This window comes from Triticum urartu, chromosome 7A (genome assembly GCF_056163025.1).
Source record: "Triticum urartu cultivar PI428250 chromosome 7A, HENAU_Tu73, whole genome shotgun sequence".
NCBI lineage: Eukaryota > Viridiplantae > Streptophyta > Magnoliopsida > Poales > Poaceae > Triticum > Triticum urartu.
In genome coordinates, this window is record NC_141879.1 from 154,241,125 (window position 1) to 154,261,925 (window position 20,801).

Consider the following 20,801-nt stretch of genomic DNA (forward strand, 5'->3'; position numbering starts at 1 on the left):
CCCCCCTTCCCTAGTTGGAGTAGGAGAGGAAGGGAAGGAGGAGTAGGAGAGAAGGAAAGGGGGCCACCCCCCCCCCCAAACCTATTCCAATTCGGCCTCCTGCCCAAGGGGGCCGCACCAGCCCCTTGTGGGCGGGTGTGCTTCCTTCTTATGGCCCATAAGGCCCATAACTTCTCCCGGGGGGTTCTGGTTACCTCCCGATACTCCGAAAAAAATGCCCGAACCACTCGGAAACATTCTGATGTCCAAACATAGGCTTCCAATATATCGATCTTTATGTCTCGACCATTTTAAGACTCCTCCTCATGCTCGTGATCACATCCGGGACTCTGAACAACCATCGGTTCATCAAAAGACATAAACTCATAATACCGATCGTCACCGAACGTTAAGCGTGCGGACCCTACGGGTTCAAGAACTATGTAGACATGACCAATAGCGGAACCTGGATGCTCATATTGGTTCCTACATATTCTACGAAGATCTTTATTGGTCAAACCGCATAACAACATACATTGTTCCCTTTGTCATCGGTATGTTACTTGCCCGAGATTCGATCGTCGGTATCTCAATACCTAGTTCAATCTCATTACCGACAAGTATCTTTACTCGTTCCGTATGCATCATCCCGCAACTAACTCATTAGTCAAAATGCTTGCAAGGCTTATAGTGATGTGCATTACCAAGAGGGCCCGGTGATACCTCTCCAATACTCAGAGTGACAAATCCTAATCCCGATCTATGCCAACTCAACAAACACCATTGGAGACACCTGTAGAGCACCTTTATAATCACCCAGTTACATTGTGACGTTTGGTATCACACAAAGTGTTCCTCCGGTATTCGGGAGTTGCATGATCTCATAGTCATAGGAACATGTATAAGTTATGGATAAAGCAATAGCAACAAACTAAACGATCATCGTGCTAAGCTAACGGATGGGTCAAGTCAATCACATCATTCTCTAATGATGTGATCCTGTTAATCAAATGAAAACTCATGTCTATGGTTAGGAAACATAACCATCATTGATTCAATGAGCTAGTCAAGTAGAAGCAAACTAGTGACACTCTGTTTGTCTATGTATTCACACATGTACTAAGTTTCCGGTTAATACAATTCTAGCATGAATAATAAACATTTATCATGATATAAGGAAATAAATAATAACTTTATTATTGCCTCTAGGGCATATTTCCTTCATCTATAAATTTGGGTTGAATACTCTACCCTCGAAAACTGTTGCGATCCCCTATACTTGTGGGTTATCAAGAACTTTTTCTGGCGCCGTTGCCGGGGAGCATAGCTATATTTGATGAGTCACTTGGGATTATTATCATATTATCACTATGAAGAATCTGAAGGATGCTAAGACTAAGATATTTCCCTCAAAGACGAGGGGAGGTAAGGAACTGCCATCCAGTTCTGCTTTAGATTCACCTTCCATTATAAGTAAACTTGCAACACCACCACATGCTATTAATTTTTATATGTTGCAAGTTATTGATGATGCTACTTCTGCTATGGATAATGCTTATGATGATGCTAGTACCTTGCTTAATGATGACGTGCCACCTGGTGATTTTCTTGATAAACAAATTGCTAGAGTTATACAACATGATGTTGAATCTGATGATGAGTATGAAACTGAATCTCCTGAAACACCTACTAGAACTAGCCTTCCTAGATATGAATTGCCTAAGGTACCGGAAGGTTATGTTATGAGTGAAGAGACAACTAGAGATATTCTTGCTTGCAATGATAGAGATGATCTAGAGAAATTATTATGCAAGTATAAAGAAAACTCTCTGAACGCTAGAATGAAATATGATCCTAAGTTTGCTACTTCACCTATCTTTATTGATGATAAGGATTATGAATTCTCTGTCGACCCAGAGTTAATTACTTTGGTTGAATCTGATCCTTTCCATGGCTATGAAACTGAAACTGTTGTGGCACATCTTACTAAGTTGAATGACATAGCCACCCTTTTTACTCATGATGAGAAAACTCGCTATTACTTTATTATCAAATTATTTCCGTTCTCATTAAAGGGTGATGCTAAAGCTTGGTACAATACTCTTGCTCCTGGTTGTGTCTGTAGTCCCCAGGATATGATTTATTACTTTTCTGAAAAATATTTTCCTGCTCATAAGAAACAAGCTGCCTTACAGGAAATATTTAACTTTGTGCAAATTAAAGAAGAGAGTCTCCCACAATCTTGGGGGAGGCTTTGCCAATTACTTAATGTTTTGCCTGATCATCCACTTAAGAAAAATGAAATACTTGATATCTTCTATAATGGACTAACCGATGCTTCTAGGGACTTCCTAGATAGTTGTGCTGGTTGTGTTTTCAGGGAACGAACTGTTGGACAAGCTGAGGAATTATTGAATAAAATACTGAAAAATTATGATGATTGGACTATTCCTGAACCACCGCCTAAACTCACTCCGAAGAAGAGGGGTATATTATATCTCAGTCCCGAAGATATGCAAGAGGCAAAGAAATATATGAAGGAAAAAGGCATTAAAGCTGAGGATGTTAAAAATTTACCTCCTATTAAAGAAATACATGGGCTTAATACACCACCACTGCCTAAGGTGGTAGAGGTAAATTCTCTTATGAAGTTCAATGATAACGACAACCCTCACAATGTGCATCCTAGTCAATGCCTTTACGAGTTTGAAAATTATATTAACAAACAAGATCACTTCAACGCAAATGTTATGAAACAATTGAAATACAATTTTGATATGATTGCTCGCTTGAGTGACTTGTTATTTAGAATATCAAATGATGTTAGAGGTGCTGGAAAGCATGCTTCTATGGTTAAAACTCAGTTAGAACAAGTTGCTAAATCTAAAAGAGAATTGCTTGATGAAATCTGTCCCTAATAATAAAGCACGGATTGAGTCTCCGGGTTCACCGTCGCGACGTTTTTACACAAAAGTCCCTCATTTTTTATGGAATCAACCCGCACTCCTTATGGGGATCAACCGGGAAGGGGAAAACATGCCGTCGTCCGTCTCGCACACGAAGGAGCAGTCCGTCTCCAACACGAACACGAGTGGGGAACTAAAAAGGTCGATCTGGCGTTGATTTTCCCCTCATCCCTGTCTCTTCTGATCTCTCTCACCTCCCATTGCTTTCCGCCATCGACCGATTCCGCAAAGCGCCGCGCTCAAGGAAGGCGTGCTCGCTACCATCGCCGCCGTGCCCCCATCCCCTCTCCCCGGTGCCCGTCCTCGCTCCATCGTCACCTAATTCGGACGAGATCGGTTCGATCCGCCGCATCTCACGCCCGCAGCCGGCCGTGGCTTTCGTCGGCATCGGGGGCGCTGGTCCGCCCCCGCTCCTCCGGGGCTGGCGGAACGACGGAGCGGCGCTCTGGTCAGGTTTCTCTGCTTCGAGAGCGGCGCGTGGGCTGATGTCGAGGGCGAGGCGGCTATGCCTCTGCGCCGGGCGTTCCTGGATGGGAGGGTCTTCGCAGAGGCCGCGTATGGTGGCAGGGAGTTCCTGTTCGACTTCCTGTGGATGGTGCGCATCGACGCTGGCACCGCCGAGGAGGTCACCATGGGCTGGATTGATGACCGCGGGGCCTGCTTCTTCCCTATGCCAAAGAGCGGGAGGAAGTGGAAGAGGGGCGAGCCTGCGCTAGAGGATGGGGCGTCGTCCGGGGTGGATGAGAGGTCCGGCGAGAGCAGCGACACGGTGGAGTCCTCAATCCAGCCTAATCCACTGCCTCTCTCAAGCACTCCCCGTGCAGCATGCCTGGTGTGTAGACTGCCATGGCAAGGCTACATCCATGCATTATGTACTGCTATCTCCTCCCTCTCTCTCCTGATTTGCCTCTTCCATTCTCTCATTTGATTTAATCCCTTGAGCATATTTTCTTATGTCCGGCAGGGTCAGCAAGGCGGCCAGCTTGGGGCAAGGCGGTGAGGCTGGAGGAGACGGACAAGTTCTACTAGGTTCTTACTTGTCAAGAAGCTCTTCCTCAGAGGGATAGCCCCGGGTGGGCGGCGGCGTGGCGATCACGGTGGTGCACAAGGTCTTGCAGGGTCCCCGATCCAGGGTGTTCCAGATGCAGGGCCAGCTCCTAGCCGCTGCGCGCGGCACCGACGAGGGCAATGCCAAGTTCGTGTGGTATGGCGCTCCGTCGGCGGATGTGGCCGCGGCGGTGGAGCACGGGTTCGGCAGGATGAACAGCCAGGTCCTTTGCCATCGCGCGCACGGCAACGACGTCCACCTCTCGCCTGGTTCTTGATTGTTGAGTAATTCCTGTTAGTTGTTGCTGAATTAGGGACTTGATTCATGTTGGTTGCTGAATTGATTTATGTCTTATGTATACTTGATTCCGTAGATTAATATCTCTTTTGGTTGGCAAGAATGGATCAGATGTATTTTGTTTGAAGTTAAGTTTTTTGAGTGCGAGGATTGTCGGGGTAAATAGCCATGGGTAGCCTAGCCGGCTTCCCCTGGCCCTTCTGAAAAAATTATGAGCCCGTCCGGCTCTCAGGAATCCAAGACATGGGGCCGCCTTCCCCTTGCTGGCTGTCACCCAGGCCAGCTCGAAGAAGGCGGCCCGACTTTACCCCTCATGAAGAAAACCATGGGAGGCCGACTCGAAGAAGCCGGCTCCAAGATGCTGACTCCAAGAAGCCGGCCATGAGGAGGCCGACTCCAAGAAGCCGGCCCCCATAAAGCGGTCGAGACCGTACCCTCAAAGTTTGCACCCACCTAACGGTGGTGCGACGGGGCATGGCTATAGTGAAGCCTGCCACCGCCGAATCCCGGAGCACGCCTGGCACAGTGCGCCTTACGGAGCAGGCATGACCCGTCCGGTGCGGCACTGTTGCCATGTTGACCCTGATGTCACCCACGACGGGCCGCCAGCACGGCCCACAGACGGTGGGCCCCTTCAGGCAGAGAGACGCCCGAAGGCGGCCATGCCTCCAACCAGTCGGCCCAAGATAGAGCCGGCTCCCCGCAGCCGGCTTTCCGCCTCCCTCGAAGGAGACGCCCCTTTAAGGAGACAAGACGCGGTGACGCTACAGCGATCGCCCGACGGGCGGCGGCACTTTATCCGCGCCTACCACGACGAGGCCCACGTCACCAAGATGGAGCCACAGTAACCAGCCGCCGACCAGGCCCTGGACAGTGGGGCCTGCCTGTCGACCAAGGGGCCGGCAGCCGGCGGGGCCCACCAGTCGGCGGGCCCCAGCAGCCAGCGCAGAAGCCGGTGAGCGCAGTCACAGACGGCTGGGCCCCGCGCCCAGTTGGATTCCCATTGTACCCCCGGGGGGTAGGCCTATATAAACCCCCCGAGGCACCAGTGCAGAGGGTTCGACCCCCTGCTAGTCTTAGACACCACACAAGGAGAGGAAGCAAGCTAGCCATGCCCTTCTTCCCCCCTCACACCAAACAGCTCAAGGAGCATTGTGTAGCTACTCGTTCATCTAGTGATCATGCGGTGACCCTGCAGAGCAGCAGTAGGGGTGTTATCTCCACGGAGAGCCCCGAAGCTGGGTAAGATCCGCCGGCGTGCATGTCTTCGCCTTATCCCGTTTCCAGGCACCGGTGATGTCTTACTGGCTCCCACAATGATAAGCCACCCGTTGGCATATGTCGCACCTACCACCCGACATTTGGCGCCCACCGTGGGGCCAGGTGCACCGTCGTCCGGAGACCTGTTCTGGACGGGAACCCTCTTCCTCCCCCGCGAGCGTAGCCAGCCCGGCACGCCCGATGGCGCTTGCCACGACGCGCTGCAAGGCGTCACCAGCATCTGCGCGGTGAGCAGCCTCGCCGATCTCCTCGACGAAACCCTCATCTCCGACGAGCTCGCCTCCGATGCGGGCACCGACCACCTCGCCAACCTTCTCGGCCAGCTCCATGTCTCCAGCGAGCCTGCTGTGGACCTGGAGTCGGTTGGCTCCACCGACCCGATGCCTGTCGACTCCGACACGGCCTCGTTCGACACCTTCCCCACCAACGTCGCGATCTACGACGACCCGCTTCCCCGAGCCGGTGGCTGCGACGTTGTCACCACCGAAGTGATGGTTGTCGGCCACAGCGGCCCGGCCGGCGAGAGCGCCCACGACGCCCCGCATGCTGCGGCCCATGACTTGTCCACCCCCCTCCCGGCTGATGCTGACGACGAAGCACTGGAGGCACGCCGCCTCGCCCTCCTCGCAGAGGGCCGGAGGCTGGCTTCCGTGAGACGCCTCACTGAGGCCTATCAGCGCGAAGCTGACCGCGCCGCCTTCGGCACGCTGGCCCCGAGCGGGCCAAGCCGGGCCGGCCTTGTCAAGCAACGCGGCGCCGTCATCGCCGACATGCTGGGAGTCGACCGCCCGGTCTATGCCACTCCGCTCGAGAACTTGCGTGCCGCCCAGGTGGCCGTAGACGAGTTGGGCGGCTTGGAGGCCGAAGACCTCCCCCACATGACCCGGTGCATCCAGCAACTGATCGATGCAGCCGCGCAGCGGCACGAAGCAGACGCCCGCGCGGGAAGCCCTCCCCCGCGCCGAGATCACGGCGCGACGTCCCGGACGCCGGCTACGAGCGACACCCACACGCGGCGCGAGAAAGAGCCGGCTGCCAGCCGTAGCCGGACCCGAATCTCCATCGAGCGAGATGCGGACGGCCATCCCCGAGCCATGGAATGGCGGGGCAACCCGCCTCCGCCTCAACCCCATGGAGAGAAATATCCCACCCCGCCGCCAGTGGCACACCTGACTCTCAGCGGCTGACTAGGTCGCCGCGAAGGAGTCGGCGAGAACGACGCCCGCCATCGGATCGACCGCCTGGCGCGATCCCTCCGACTCCGCGGTCGCCGCCTCCGTCTGGGCCTTGGCTGCCGCGTCGGCCTGCTCCCTCGCCGCCTGGGCGGCCGCCTTCTCCGCCGCCTCGTGCTCCTCCCGCGCTTCACGGGCGTTCCGCTCTGTGGCCTCCCTGAGGTCGGCGCGGGGGTCCACGCGGCGGGAGCTTAAGGAACCTCCAGCCGGCCCAACTACGGAGCCGCCCGGACCACGCTCAAGGGAAAGCGGCGCCCTGTCCAGCAAGCGGAAGAAATTAAGAGGAATGCTCGAACAAGAAGAGAATGATGAAGAGCATGCGGCAAGGCAATTGAAGACTTACGCTGAGACCGCCTGAGGCTGCTTCACCGCCTTGCGGAAGCGGGCCGCTTTCGCAGCCACCTCGTCTCACTTGGTCGCCGCGGTAGAGGCTTTGGACTTCTTCGGCCGACTGCCGAAGAGGCCTGAAGCGGCCCGGCGCTTCTGTGCGCCGCCGCCGGCAGCCGGGGCGATAGACGAGCCCGCGCCCTGATGGTCGGCCGCCGGCTGGCGACGCGGGGCGACTTCGGCTTCGAAATCATCCGGCCAGTCCTCGAAGTTGGCGGTGAGCCTTGTGCCCCCGGGCTCGGCGTCGTCCCCCACGACGGCGTCTTCCATGGCGGCCGCCCCCAAGTCCGGATTGTCGACGTCGTCCGCCGTGCGGTCGGGGGCATACTGACGTTCTATCCCCGCTGTCCCGGTCGTCGGCGGGAGAAGGGGGTTCTGCTAAGAAGGACCGACTGATTAGAAGCCGGCCATCATAAAGCCGGCTACCCATGAAAAGGAGAAAGAGAAGAAAAACTTACCACGGGTGGAGGGTTGGCGCGAGAATACGGCGCCTTGCCGTATCGCCAGTCTTTGGCGAGCTTGCAATTTGAGATGTAGTTTACCATATACGATACCTCTGCATGAGGCATCTCCCTGGTGCTCAGCCGGCTTGGGTGGAAGCGGCCGCTCATCTGGCACATCATGTGGGGCCGGCTCTGGAGAGGAGATATCCGGCGCTCCACGAAGGCGGCCACCAAGTCGGCCCCGTTCAGGCCCTCCGACTGGATCATCACCCGAAGCCGGGAGACGGCGGCGTTCCCGGCCTGAGACAGTGACCGGGACCGGAAACTCCACGAGGGCTACCTCCCAGCCGGCGGGCCGGCTACGTAAGCCGGCAGGTTGACGTGGTCTCCTTGCTCGGCGACATTCTTCACGTAGAAATATGATTTCTGCCAGATCTTCACCGACTGGATCAGGGGGATGGGCGGGAACGGGTTGTTCTCGCTCGCCCTCCTCATGGCGATGAAGGCCCCGCAGGGGGCGGGCACGCCCGCGATGACGGTGCCGAGTTTGCTTTGGAAGAACTCTCCCCAGAGCTCCAGCGTGGGGAACAGCCCCAAGAAGCCTTCGCAGAGGGAGACGAAGGCCGACAGCAGCATCACCGCATTGGGCGTGAGGTGATGCGGCTGGAGGTTGTAGAACTCGAGGAAGGAGCGCAGAAATCCGCTCGCCGGAAGGCCGAAGCCGTGCAGGAAGTGCGAGCGAAAGACGACCCGCTCGCCCTCCTCCGGCGCCGGCGAGATCTCCGTCTTCGGCGCCAGACGGACCTGCACGAGGTTGGCGTCGGGCAGGCGCCGAGTCTGGCGGAGGAACTCCACGTGATCCTCATGGACATTGGAGCCGTCCCACGAGCTTGACAGCGCCATGGGAGCGAGGCGATGTGGAGGCGCGGCGGCGCTGAGACGGGAGGCTGCGGCGGCAACGAGAGGAAGAAGCAAGGACGAGAGGGGGCGGAGCGAGAGAGAGCGTGCGAACCTCTGTCGCTCCCCCTCCTCCCCCTACTTATAGGCTCGCGTGGCGGGACCGAGGAGGCGCGGCGTGGGGAAGCGTGAGGGTCGATCGTGCCCACTCCCCCACGTCCCGCGATTACTGCGCCATGATGGTGGAATAAAAACCGCCGCGGGAAGGCGAGTGGCCCATGTGGGCCACGGAAGATCCGCGCTTGGACCGAGGCCTGCGAGTGGCGGGCCCGGGCCTGCGGCGACGTCCCGTCGCGCGCGTGCGTTGGCGGGATTTCCTCGCCACGTGGTCCGCGTCCCCACTCGCGAGAACCGGAGCTCTCTGAAGTCGGCGTGCACAAGCAAAGCCGGCTCTTCAGGATAGGAAGCTGACCAAGCTTCTCGTCCCTCTGTCCGCCTCGAGGCTCGATCAGCTTCGGGGACTACTGTCGGGGTAAATAGCCATGGGTAGCCTAGCCGGCTTCCCCTGGCCCTTCTGAAAAAATTACGAGCCCGTCCGGCTCTCAGGAATCCAAGACATGGGGCCGCCTTCCCCTTGTTGGCTGTCATCCAGGCCAGCTCGAAGAAGGCGGCCCGACTTTACCCCTCATGAAGAAAACCATGGGAGGCCGACTCGAAGAAGCCGGCTCCAAGATGCTGACTCCAAGAAGCCGGCCATGAGGAGGCCGACTCCAAGAAGCCGGCCCCCATAAAGCGGTCGAGACCATACCCTCAAAGTTTGCACCCACCTAACGGTGGTGCGACGGGGCGTGGCTACAGTGAAGCCTGCCACCCCCGAATCCCGGAGCACGCCTGGCACAGTGCGCCGTACGGAGCAGGCATGACCCGTCCGGCGCGGCACTGTTGCCATGTTGACCCTGATGTCACCCACGACGGGCCGCCAGCGCGGCCCACAGACGGTGGGCCCCTTTGGGCAGAGAGACGCCCGAAGGCGGCCACGCCTCCAACCAGTCAGCCCAAGACAGAGCCGGCTCCCCGCAGCCGGCTTTCCGCCTCCCTCGAAGGAGACGCCCCTTTAAGGAGACAAGACGCGGTGAGGCTACAGGGATCGCCCGACGGGCGGCGGCACTGTAGCCGCGCCTACCACAACGAGGCCCATGTCACCAAGATGGAGCCACAGTAACCAGCCGCCGACCAGGCCCTGGACAGTGGGGCCTGCCTGTCGACCAAGGGGCCGGCAGCCGGCGGGGCCCACCAGTCGGCGGGCCCCAGCAGCCGGTGCAGAAGTAGGCGAGCGCAGTCACAGACGGCTGGGCCCCGCGCCCAGTCGGATTCCCATTGTACCCCCGGGGGGTAGGCCTATATAAACCCCCCGAGGCACCCATGAAGAGGGTTCGACCCCCTGCTAGTCTTAGACACCACACAAGGAGAGGAAGCAAGCTAGCCGTGCCCTTCTTCCCCCCTCACACCAAACAGCTCAAGGAGCATTTTATAGCTACTCGTTCATCTAGTGATCATGCGGAGACCCTGCAGAGCAGCAGTAGGGGTGTTATCTTCACGGAGAGCCCCGAAGCTGGGTAAGATCCGCTGGCGTGCATGTCTTCGCCTTATCCCGTTTCCAGGCACCGGCGATGTCTTACTGGCTCCCACAATGATAAGCCACCCGTTGGCATATGTCGCACCTACCACCCGACAAGGATGCCGCCACCGCTATGGACAACATGGACGGCGTCGCATTCTTCGGCTGCGTCCTCACCGTGAACTACGCCTTCCCTGAGAAAATCAAGGGAGGGGAGCAGGGATGGGCCGCACAGCCAGGTATGTCAGGCGTCCCGTGCTTCTCCTTTGTTCCATTACGTTCCGCCTGCTTTCGTGCTTGCCTGCCTGGTAGCTTGACACTAGGGTTAGGGCTGCCAAATGTTTTTCTTACCTGGTATGACGTTGGAAGATTAAGGGCGAGGAATTTTTAGGACACGATTAGACTAAAGACTAAAGATTGATATGGTGTTAATGTCCGTGAATTATGCTTTTGTATTGCAGTTTCTCTTTATGTTCTCATTATAAGGATTTTCTCCAGTTCAAAATGGTAGAAAAATGAATTGTCCATGTACATTAAGTTTTTGTGCTGAGTCAAGGAGAAAAGTCAGCCACCACTGTGGTGACATGTCGCGATCATGCGAGTGTGTGGACGGGCTGACTGATGATGGGACTTGGGGAACAAGAGCATGGGAAGCCAGGCCTTAGGAGCAAGGGCTGATGGGCAGCGCGAGGACCTCGACAGTGTAGCGGCGCCTACTGGTTCTACAGGTTCCTCTGTCTCCCTTGCTCTCTCTGCCTCGATCCCAATCTTACCTCTACTTGCCGTACCATGCACATCATGGAGAACGACTGGTTATGGAGGGGAGTGCTCCCCATCCATGACAAGCATAGAGCACCCACGAACTGAAACAGAGGAGCACACACACGGTCAGGTTTCGGGAACCACTACATCATAAATTTTTTTTTAAACCGAGTGCTGGTTAAATAAGCACAACCCTCTTCTTACAAGGTTAAGTTCAACTCGACACTAGCAATAATGGCTTGCAATGAGCTAGATTGGCCGAGACTGGACATTATGGATTTGGTAGTGTATATACTATATACTGGAAAATGGTAGCATAGTCTTTGTATGCTTATTTTTTGAATCGACAACACTCTAGAGTATTCATGCTTAACTGTTGCTTTGAAATATTTGGATCGCATATTAAACTAGAGTTTCAGTGTTGAAATTTGATACCTTGCATCAGAGAGGTAACCACTAGACAAAAGGGTCACTTTGATGCAAACCCGTTTACATGAGGCTTCAGCGATGTGGATTCCAGCTTACTTGGATGTTTACATGAGACTATTTTCCAATTTATGTGATCTAATATTTGCTGATTGTAGTGTGAGCCAATGAAATCAGATGACGTCTCTCAATGGGGAAATTTGGATGTTGTGTGTTACCCGCTGTTTCTTCATTGTATAGCTAATCCTCTGCACCACGGTAGTAAGCCTAGAATCTGAATATTTTGTACTTTCACAGTTTAGCATATACCATCTTCTTAAATTTCTTCTATTGATGTTAATAGAGTGTATAATTGTTTCCTAATCAGAATTAAGAACTGTTCCCGGCCAAAATAACTAAGCCAGGACCCAGATTAGTGATGAAATACTTGAGTTGTACAACAACCGAATTGCATTATTTCTATTTTATACAACAGCCAAGACCTAGATTAGTGATGTTTATATGTACAGAAAACCGTATGAGATTTTCATGACAATATGTATGATCTCTACTTGTAAAGACTGGTACTTTAAGCTTAGAGTGACCCCTTTTGGAAAATATAAAGAAATTTTCAGCTTAAAATGACCCAACGAATTTCGTCACTGAGAAATTTTCAGCTACTAACACTGGGGAGTGTGTACTGTTGCGGTGCTGTGACATATACACTCCATGGAAGAAACCCCTGTTTGATTTACAGGTGATGCTGATTCATCTCGAATCTACTTTTGACAGATCAATCTGATTTGTTGGCTGCTGGGTGGTTTCATGTGACGCTGCAGTGCACTAGGGAGAGGTACAGAGGTCCCCAGAGCTACATGTATGTACCGTAATGTTTCATCCTTCGATTTTGACGTTCAATATTGACTCCTTGATCCCGTTTCTTAGGGTTCATGATTGGCAATTGGCCGTGGTCAATGGAACTAAAATGTCTACTGAATGTTCATGGATATCTTAAAAGCAGAACAATTCAGACTTTAGATGTACATCATATTTGATGCATCAGTCTAATCTGTACATCTAATTACAGTGTATGATTTGTTTGGACACTATATATATATATATATATATATATATATATATATATATATATATATATATATATATTTGATGGAGCCGTCTAAGTTGGACTGTTGGACATGAAATTACAGTGTACAATTTCCATCCAACTTGCTAATTCAATTTTACTTATTTTCTAAACTCTTTAATAATAATTCTAAACAGCATAATAATCTAGACAATATTTTCCAAAGGATGTTTTTGACATCTTCCTATATCATTTTGATGTGAGATAGGTTGTAAATACAGGTCCATTAATAATTTTACCATAGTTGTTATTAAACATCCGTAAGCCATCGTTTGGGCATAAGCGGTGTGTTGAAATTGAGGAGGTGGACCGGTGGAGAGGGTCCTTGAGCCATGCTTATATTAGGGTAAGGGTGTGCGCTATTATTTTTGGAAAAGATACCAGTGATGTCTGCTTATGTGATGATTATGTCATGGATGATATACCCATGTCTATGCCGTCGCCAATATGCCCGTCATGTCGTGGTGTTCTATTTTTTCCCGTTGCAACGCACGGGCATTTGTACTAGCCTAATAATAAAGCACGGATTGAGTCTCCGGATTCACCCCCGTGGCAGTTTTGCTAAACCCCCCTTGTAATTTTAGGTAATTAACCCGCAGTCCTGCAGTTTAGGAATAAGTGAAAATAACGATTCGCGGAAAGAACGCATGGGATGATGTTGTATTGGGCCTCAGGCTGCTGGGAAAACGCATGGGCTGACCGTGTTGTATTGGGCCTTGCTCTAGGAAAAACGCACTGGATGAAAGCACGCCACCGCCGCCGTGAATCTCACAGCCACGGCCGGTGGCCAGTCTTCCTCTCCGGCTTCCATCCAGCGCCGCCGCCGCCCCCTCTCCTCCCCCCTCCCACCAGCCCCAAATCGGTGCCATTCTGAGTCTCCTCCACCTCCAACCTCCTGTTGGCGGCCGTGTCGGATTTGGATCGGAGTCACTAGCGTGTGTGCCCAGGAGACAAAATCTCACATAGACTCATAAGCCGACGAACAAGTTTTCCCCATCACTTAAATCCCTCTCCCAGACCAAAACAATCGAGCGGAAGACGATCTGGACGCGATGGCGCTGGAGTGGGTTGTGCGCTACGCGGCGGGCGCTGACGCCATCATGCCGCTGCAGCTGATGCCGCCGAGGTTGGACGTGCTCCGGCACCGCTCTTCATCAACCTCTACCTCGCGGTATCCACTCACCCTGCTATCATGGTACCAAAAAGTAAGGTACAATCCATCCTCTCCCTGAGCTTCGCCAATGCATGCGTATCCCAACCTCAATTTGATGCAAATAAGCACAGTGATGTTATGGCTCTCCTGGTTTAGTTGACGGGGGATTTGTTGACCATAATGAAGAGATGAAAGGGAATCTACGTATGTTAAGATAATAATAAGGATTATAAATTGACAACACATCAACTACACTAGGGACGTCATGTCTGGTGATTTTTGTTGGTTGAGGCTGATTCGTTTTTGTGCAACCAGATCTGGGCGAAAGTTTACGAGGCGAACTGTATCTCACCTCAACTCGCCCGCCGCCGCCCTCGCCACTGGTCCGCCTCTCCGAGTCTCCGACCGGCTGTTCTACTCGGAGATCGCCGTACAGTACCTCATCCGCAAACTCTTGTGCTTCTCAACCAGAAATCAATCCCCGAGCTGTTGATGCCCCCCGTATTTGTCCTAGGATATGCCCAAGGTAATTTGTTCGACGAAATGAGTGCTATTTGTATGAACTAGAGTACTGTACTATTGCAGTTGTGTACATGCATGCATGGTTCGAAAATCGTTTCTTTTACAGTTATATATTAGAATCGAATTTGTACGTCTGCATTTTCACAATCAGTATGCAGTAGTGAAAATCCTTGCTCACGTTTCATCATGGAATATTTTCTTTTAATGCTCATATGTGGTCACGGAAGAAGAGGCCAACACAATTTAGTTCAATGAGTAGAGCAGGAAACTATGGGCGCAGATGGACCTTGACAGCCTCAACACTGCTTGTGATAAGTCCAGTGGCGTGTGATGTGTTGTCGAATACATTGGTGATTTTGCAGGTGAAGGACGGACACCAACGACGGAGAGGAGGAGCAAGAGGACGACGATGCTGTTAAAGCCAACTAAAATTTGAGGGGGCTTTGCAATGTCGAGAAAATAATCATCATGGTCGGTTTTCATGAGGTACTATTCAGTTTTTCTTCTTCTTCTCATACATAGATAGAACAAAAGTTATATGAGTTGATTTTGTACTCCTTGCTGCATGAGCATCCACTTGATTAAGATATTCAGAGGGTGAAGCTTTTAAAATTTCAAAAATATATAGGGATATATTTGATCGATGAATATAAGAAATAAAACACAACTGCATGGTTTATGTGTTTGAATTGAAAGCCTGTGTAGATGGGGATGGAAAGAAATGATTGCAAGCGGCATGTGCCATTGAAAGAGGTGGCGAGGTTCAATTGCGTAGGCTGAGACAGTGACTTCATGTGCATGAGGATCCTAGAAGTATAATTTAGACATGATTTATGTTGGTGCATAAGAATTACTAATTTCTAATGTATATCCCGTCGGGGGTCGGGGGGGGGGGGGTCTTAAGCCATGCTTATTACACTTGGGACGTGTGAATTTTCCTCCCGTTGCAACGCACGGGCAATTGTGCTAGTGAATAATAATATGCATGACTTTGCTATTAGAGTTGCAACTAGAGGAGGTAAAATGACTCAAGAACCACTTTATCCTGGGAGACACCCAAAAAGAATTGAATAAGATTCACAAAGAGCTAACGCTAGTGCACCTAGTTCTTCTAAAAAGAAAAAGAAAAATGATAGGACTTCACATGCTCCTAGTGAACCTGAAATAGAGAAACCTCCTGATAATGATAATGAAACTTCTATCTCTAATGCTGAAACTCAGTCTGGTAATGAACACTCACCTAGTGATAATGAAAAAGATAATGCTGATGTTCATGAAGATACTCAACTAAATAATAAAGAACCAGACAATGATGTTGAGATAGAACCACCTGTTGATCTTGATAACCCACAATCTAAGAATAAAAGGTATGATAAAAGAGACTTCATTGCTAGAAAACATGGTAAAGAAATAGAACCGTGGGTTCAAAAATCTTTGCCTTTTCCACCTAAGTCAACTAAAAAGAATGATGATGAAGCATTTGAACGCTTTGCTGAAATGCTGAGGCCAGTCTTTTTGCGTACTCACTTGACTGATATCTTGAAAATGCCTCCTTATGCAAAGTATATGAAAGACATCATCACTAATAAGAGAAAAATACCGGAAGCTGAAATCTCCACTATGCTTGCTAATTACACTTTTAAAGATGGAGTACCTAAAAAACTTGGAGTTCCGGGAATACCAACTATACCTTGCTCTATCAAAAAGAATTATGTGAAAACTGCTTTGTGTGATTTAGGATCTGGTGTTAGTGTTATGCCGTTATCTTTATATAAAAGACTTGATTTGAATAAAATCACACCTACTGAAATATCTTTGCAAATGGCTGACAAATCAACTGCCATACCTATCGGTATCTGTGAGGATGTGCCAGTTGTTGTTGCTAACGTTACTATTTTGACTGACTTTGTTATACTTGAGATATCCGAGGATGACAACATGTCTATTATCCTTGGTAGACTCTTCTTGAATACTGCAGGGGCTGTTATTGATTGCAATAAAGCAAGGTCACTTTTTATATCAATGGTAATGAGCATACGATGCACTTTCCGAAGAAACAATTCCAAGTGAATGGTATTAATATTATTGAAAAATCTTCGACAATCACTATTGGAAGTTTTCAAATACCTCTACCTACTGTCAAAAAGAAATATGAAATGCTTATTGTTGGGGACATTCATATCCCCATTGAGGTAACTTAGTGATTTACGAAAGTTCTTTGGTTTCATGCTAATCGAAAGTGGTTGTTAATAAGACTTGATCAACCTTATTAATGGATCATTTTTGAGCGGTATGAAGTTCATGAATTTAGTAAGCACTACCTCTTGTCCCTTCCTTTTATTCTCTATTTCTATTAGCTAAATAAAATAAAATGGCATGTTTTGTCTGTTTTCTGAATTTCCCGTGCAATAAAAAATGACCCAAAAATAAAATTTCTCAGAATGCCCTGAAAATTTAATACGATTGTTTTCTGAATATTTAAGAATTTTGGTGCAATAAAAATCAGAGGGAGGTCCACCAGGTGGGCACAACCCACCTGGGCGCGCCAGGACCCCCAGGCGCGCCCTGGTGGGTTGTGGTCCCCACGTGGGCCCCCTCACTTATCTCTTCATACCACATCATCACCTACCTCTAGAAAAAAACCTCCATTGCTCTCTCTCTCCCGAGTTCTTGCTCTTAAACCCGTGGATTTCGATCTCTTTGCTCGAAGCTCCGTTTCCGAAACTGTTTCGGGGGATTGTTGCTTGGTATGTGACTCCACCGTTTGTCCAATTAGTTTTTGTTTTTGTGGTTTATATTTTGAATAATTAGCTACTCTTGGTTTTTCTGTAGATGTGCTTGCATGTTGAATTATTAGTGTTCTAAGTAGTTTGAATGCTTGCTATGGCCTCTATGTATCCCTATGAGTAGTTGGTATCGTTTTTATGAAGTTTTGTTGACAAAAAATTTTCTCACCCAAAATTTTTAGAAAATTGTACGCAGACATGATGAACTTGTTTGGAAGGAGTTCCTCAAGGAGGCGATCCTCGGGGGCATCCTCTAGTGACAGCTCCGCTCACCGGTCATATGTTGAACCAAGTGAAAGTTCCACTCGAGATGCCGCCACCAAAACATGCTTATGGTCTTGCGATAAATATATGATACGAGTGGGCATTAAATAAGAATTTGAGAAATATGTTCACAATGCCGGTCTCGGTCCCTACCTTTCAGATAAGTGTGAACAACACCACCTCTTCACTGAATCATTTGTCAAAGGATTTAAATTCGTTCCCCGTGAGTCTAGGGTGTCGTTTATGCTTTATGATGACCCATTTACCATATCACTAGAGAATTTTGCTTACCACTGCAAACTCCTGTATTGGGGTTCACTTGACGAACCGCCAAGGGCTGAGTATCAAACATTCTTGTCTAGTCTTTGTAACCGTGAGACGAGGGGAGTGACACAAGGTAGAATAAGGAGCATTCATTTTCCCGCAATTCAGTACTTTGCATTATTTAACGGGAAATGTATAGTAGCCAAGTAAGACTGTAGTACACTTTGTGCTCCAGACTTGAGCCTCATCCACACCGCTCTCACTGGTGAAAGGAATTATAACCTTGGAGCGATTGTTGCACGCAGACTCCAGCACAACGCTAACAATGGCTATTTCTATGGTGGAATATATGCTACGCGTTTAGTACGAGGGCTGGGTGTTGCACCTTTGCCCTTTGATTCTATCCTTCCCACACAATATTTAGATTTTGACACTTTAAAAGAACATAAGATTCTCAAGGGAAAGGTTGACAATTTCATGTATAATCTATTGTTTAACCAAAAGTCTGTTGTGCACACATATTTGCCTGCACCTGCTTTTTTGATTATCACAGCAAAGGAAGATATTTTGTTCTTGAGAGCGAGGCCCGAGCCCACAACGCAGCAGTGGAGGCATCACGGCAGGTTGAGGCATCCGCACCTAGAGCCTCCGTGAGCTACCATGCCAACTACTATCCAGATTACTGATCGATTACCAAGTTAAGCCAAAAGCCTAAGCTTAGGGGAGTACGTGTTCTCACCGACATTACATTCATGTTCACTTATTCATCTAGTCGGTGTTTACACTTTTTCATTGTATCATCCATGTTTAAATTTTATTTTTCTTGCTTTCTTCTTGTGTGTTTGAAAAACTTCTAGAAAAACAAAAACAATTAGTTGTAGCTAGTTTACTTTCCATGCATGCTTAGTTGTAGTATTAAAAAGAAAATCCAGAAATATTTCCTTATTCTTCTTTTGCTTGTTGGGAGTTTTCCCTTGTAAATAGGTTTTCTCGTTTTTGCTTTTCCCTTTTATTTGCTTGTTCAAGAAAAACAAAAACTCCAAAAATATTTCAGTGTGTTTCTCTGAATTTTTTTCTTTTATTCGAGTTGTACCAAGGAGAAGACCACGATGAAAATGTTGAGTGGCTCTCATATGAGTAACTGTTGAACTAATAAAGAGCCCATTTTACCTTGTCTTCTCCTGTTGAATAATTTTTTTGCAGATTCCAGCTTAGTCCATGGCACTCTTGCACTATTATTATTTTCATATCATTTGGTCATGCAAGTGAAAGGCAATAATGACGATATTTGATGAACTGGCCATGACAGAGAGAAACTGGTATGAACTCGACTTGTTCAGTTTATGTAAATATGTTTAACATAGTATCCATGATTCAGCCCATTATGATTAAACATGTTTGCAATGAAAATTAGAGATTATAGTTTCTCATGCCACACATAAGTAGCTGGGAGTGGATAATGATTTATCTTAGATATCAACATTGCGTTAAACTGATTGTGATGTAGTATGATGATATGGTATCCTCCTCTGAATGTTCGAGTGGCTTGACTTGGCACATGTTCATGCATGTAGTTGAATCAAAATGAACATAGCCTCTATGATATTTATGTTCATGGTGATCATATCCTACTCATGCTAGTGTCCAATATTACTTATGCATAATGCATGATCATGATCGTTGTTGCTCTCTAGCTGGCCGCTTTTCAATCTAATTGCTAGCCTTCACCTATACTAAATGGGGATTCTTCTTGTACATCAAAAACCTTGAACCCGAAGTTATTCCAGATGAGTCCACCATATATACCTATATGCGGTATTACCCTGCCGTCCTAAGTAAATTTGCATGTGCCACCTCTGAAAACTTTTAAAAAAATATCTGTTTTGTGTGCCTGGATCGTTCATGCACTACTAGGGAAAACCTTATACACAGAATCTTAGCAGCAGCGAGGTTTAAAAACCAACACTATTGCTAATTAGCAGTAGCGAGCTTCACAAGACCGCGCTACTAATAGCGCAGTAGCAGTAGCGCTCTAAGTGAAACGACCGCTACTACTACAATTGCCGCGGTGTTGCCTCCAGGCTAGATATAGTAGTAGCGCCCTTCTCCTGGACGCGCTACTGCTAAAGTACTTAGTAGCAGTGTTTTTCTTTAAAACTCGCTGCTGCTAAGTATCATCCCCTCTTGCAACTAATTAAGTTTAGTCCCATACTGCTAAGCGGACAAGGTGTTTACCACCTTAAATATGTTACTTTTCAAACTATCTCGAGCACTTGGTCTTCATTGAACTGTATGTGTAGGATTTGTGGCTGCAATATGAATCTTCACCTGTGCCTACACAGGTATGGTGAGTGACGGTGTCCTGGACTAGGGGGTACTCACCATGTCGTCTCCCGATCTATTAGATTGGGCCGAGCCCCCCCATGGCCGTATACTCATGGGCCAGTGCGGACAGCTGCCGCATACAAGGAAGATTTCACAAAGACTTGGCGATCAAGACAAGGACTTCTCCCCACCGGCGTATTCGGCTAGGACTCTTGTTAACCTAGGCCTCTGGTGCATTATATAAACTAGGGCCAGGCTAGTCGATAGAACATATACATACAATCATACCATAGGCTAGCTTCTGGGGTTTAGCCTCTCCGATCTCGTGGTAGATCTACTCTTGTACTATCCATATCATCAATATTAATCAAGCAATACATAGGGTTTTACCTCCATCAAGAGGGCCCGAACCTGGGTAAAACTTCGTGTCCCTTGCCTCCTGTTACCATCCGGCCTAGACGCACGGTTCGGGACCCCCTACCCGAGATCCGCCGGTTTCGAAACTGACATTGGTGCTTTCATTGAGAGTTCCGCTGTGTGATCGACAAAAGGATCGATGGCTCGCCTGCAGATCAACTGCGACTTCGGCGTCTTCATCACCAGTTCGACTGGTCACCTTGGTTTGACCAAGAATTTCGCGCCGTGTTCGGATCACCATGTTCGGACAAGGGCCTTCATGAAACATCAACTCCGATCTCTATCAAGATCACGGAGGAATCATCTATGGAGCTCAGTGGCTCAACGTCATCATTGCCCTCAAGCGACCGTGCTGTTTTTTGGGACAGCGAACTCGTATCTGCCGCCACCACCTCCTCAAGTATCGCTTTGAGGATCGCTTTGGTGGAATTGTGCGGAATTGAGTCTATAACAACCCTGGAAAATTTCATCGAGTTCCGATGGAGGAATCTCTGGCAATCCACGATATACCAGAGCCCTGTCAAATCTGGATGGGAATTTGGATGAGTTTAGGGCGTGGTGTCTAGTTTCTAGCTCGGACGTCCTTTGGAAGATCCAACCGTTGATCGGCT

At 49.4% G+C, this 20,801-nt stretch overlaps 2 protein-coding genes across 10 annotated transcripts; both read left to right on the top strand.

Moving 5' to 3' along the window:
- Window positions 1-3,037: 3,037 nt before the first annotated feature.
- On the top strand, window positions 3,038-4,049 carry LOC147958703 (uncharacterized). The gene is made up of 2 exons (XM_087534606.1): window positions 3,038-3,817; window positions 3,910-4,049. The coding sequence occupies exons 1-2, from the start codon at window positions 3,451-3,453 to the stop codon at window positions 3,972-3,974; spliced, it is 432 nt and encodes a 143-aa protein (XP_087390732.1). The 5' UTR covers window positions 3,038-3,450; the 3' UTR covers window positions 3,975-4,049.
- Window positions 4,050-4,258: 209 nt separating this feature from the next.
- LOC147958704 (uncharacterized) lies at window positions 4,259-18,970 on the top strand. 9 transcript variants are annotated; one of them, XR_015610298.1, is made up of 6 exons: window positions 4,335-4,436; window positions 10,265-10,387; window positions 11,495-11,594; window positions 12,108-12,192; window positions 13,928-14,620; window positions 17,103-18,970. XR_015610298.1 is itself a non-coding variant. In XM_087534607.1 (4 exons), the coding sequence occupies exons 2-4, from the start codon at window positions 10,282-10,284 to the stop codon at window positions 14,103-14,105; spliced, it is 369 nt and encodes a 122-aa protein (XP_087390733.1). In that variant the 5' UTR covers window positions 4,259-4,436; window positions 10,265-10,281; the 3' UTR covers window positions 14,106-14,141. The 9 variants fall into 9 exon arrangements, 3 of the variants coding, with proteins under 3 accessions (XP_087390733.1, XP_087390734.1, XP_087390735.1); XR_015610299.1 differs by lacking the exons at window positions 11,495-11,594; window positions 13,928-14,620; window positions 17,103-18,970 and adding exons at window positions 12,261-12,422; window positions 12,467-12,572 and having other exon boundaries at window positions 4,259-4,436; XR_015610300.1 differs by lacking the exons at window positions 11,495-11,594; window positions 13,928-14,620; window positions 17,103-18,970 and adding exons at window positions 12,261-12,422; window positions 12,467-12,572 and having other exon boundaries at window positions 4,259-4,436; window positions 12,108-12,168.
- Window positions 18,971-20,801: the final 1,831 nt, after the last annotated feature.

Bases quoted from the DNA above. Each gene is read 5' to 3' on its own strand.
- LOC147958703 (XM_087534606.1), top strand. From the start codon at position 3,451: ATGCCTCTGCGCCGGGCGTTCCTGGATGGGAGGGTCTTCGCAGAGGCC. The intron at 3,818-3,909 runs GTACTGCTATCT...TATGTCCGGCAG, and splicing joins AGGCTACATCCATGCATTAT to GGTCAGCAAGGCGGCCAGCT.
- LOC147958704 (XM_087534607.1), top strand. From the start codon at position 10,282: ATGGACAACATGGACGGCGTCGCATTCTTCGGCTGCGTCCTCACCGTG. The intron at 10,388-12,107 runs GTATGTCAGGCG...TACTTTTGACAG, and splicing joins GGGATGGGCCGCACAGCCAG to ATCAATCTGATTTGTTGGCT. The intron at 12,193-13,927 runs GTATGTACCGTA...TTGTGCAACCAG, and splicing joins AGAGGTCCCCAGAGCTACAT to ATCTGGGCGAAAGTTTACGA.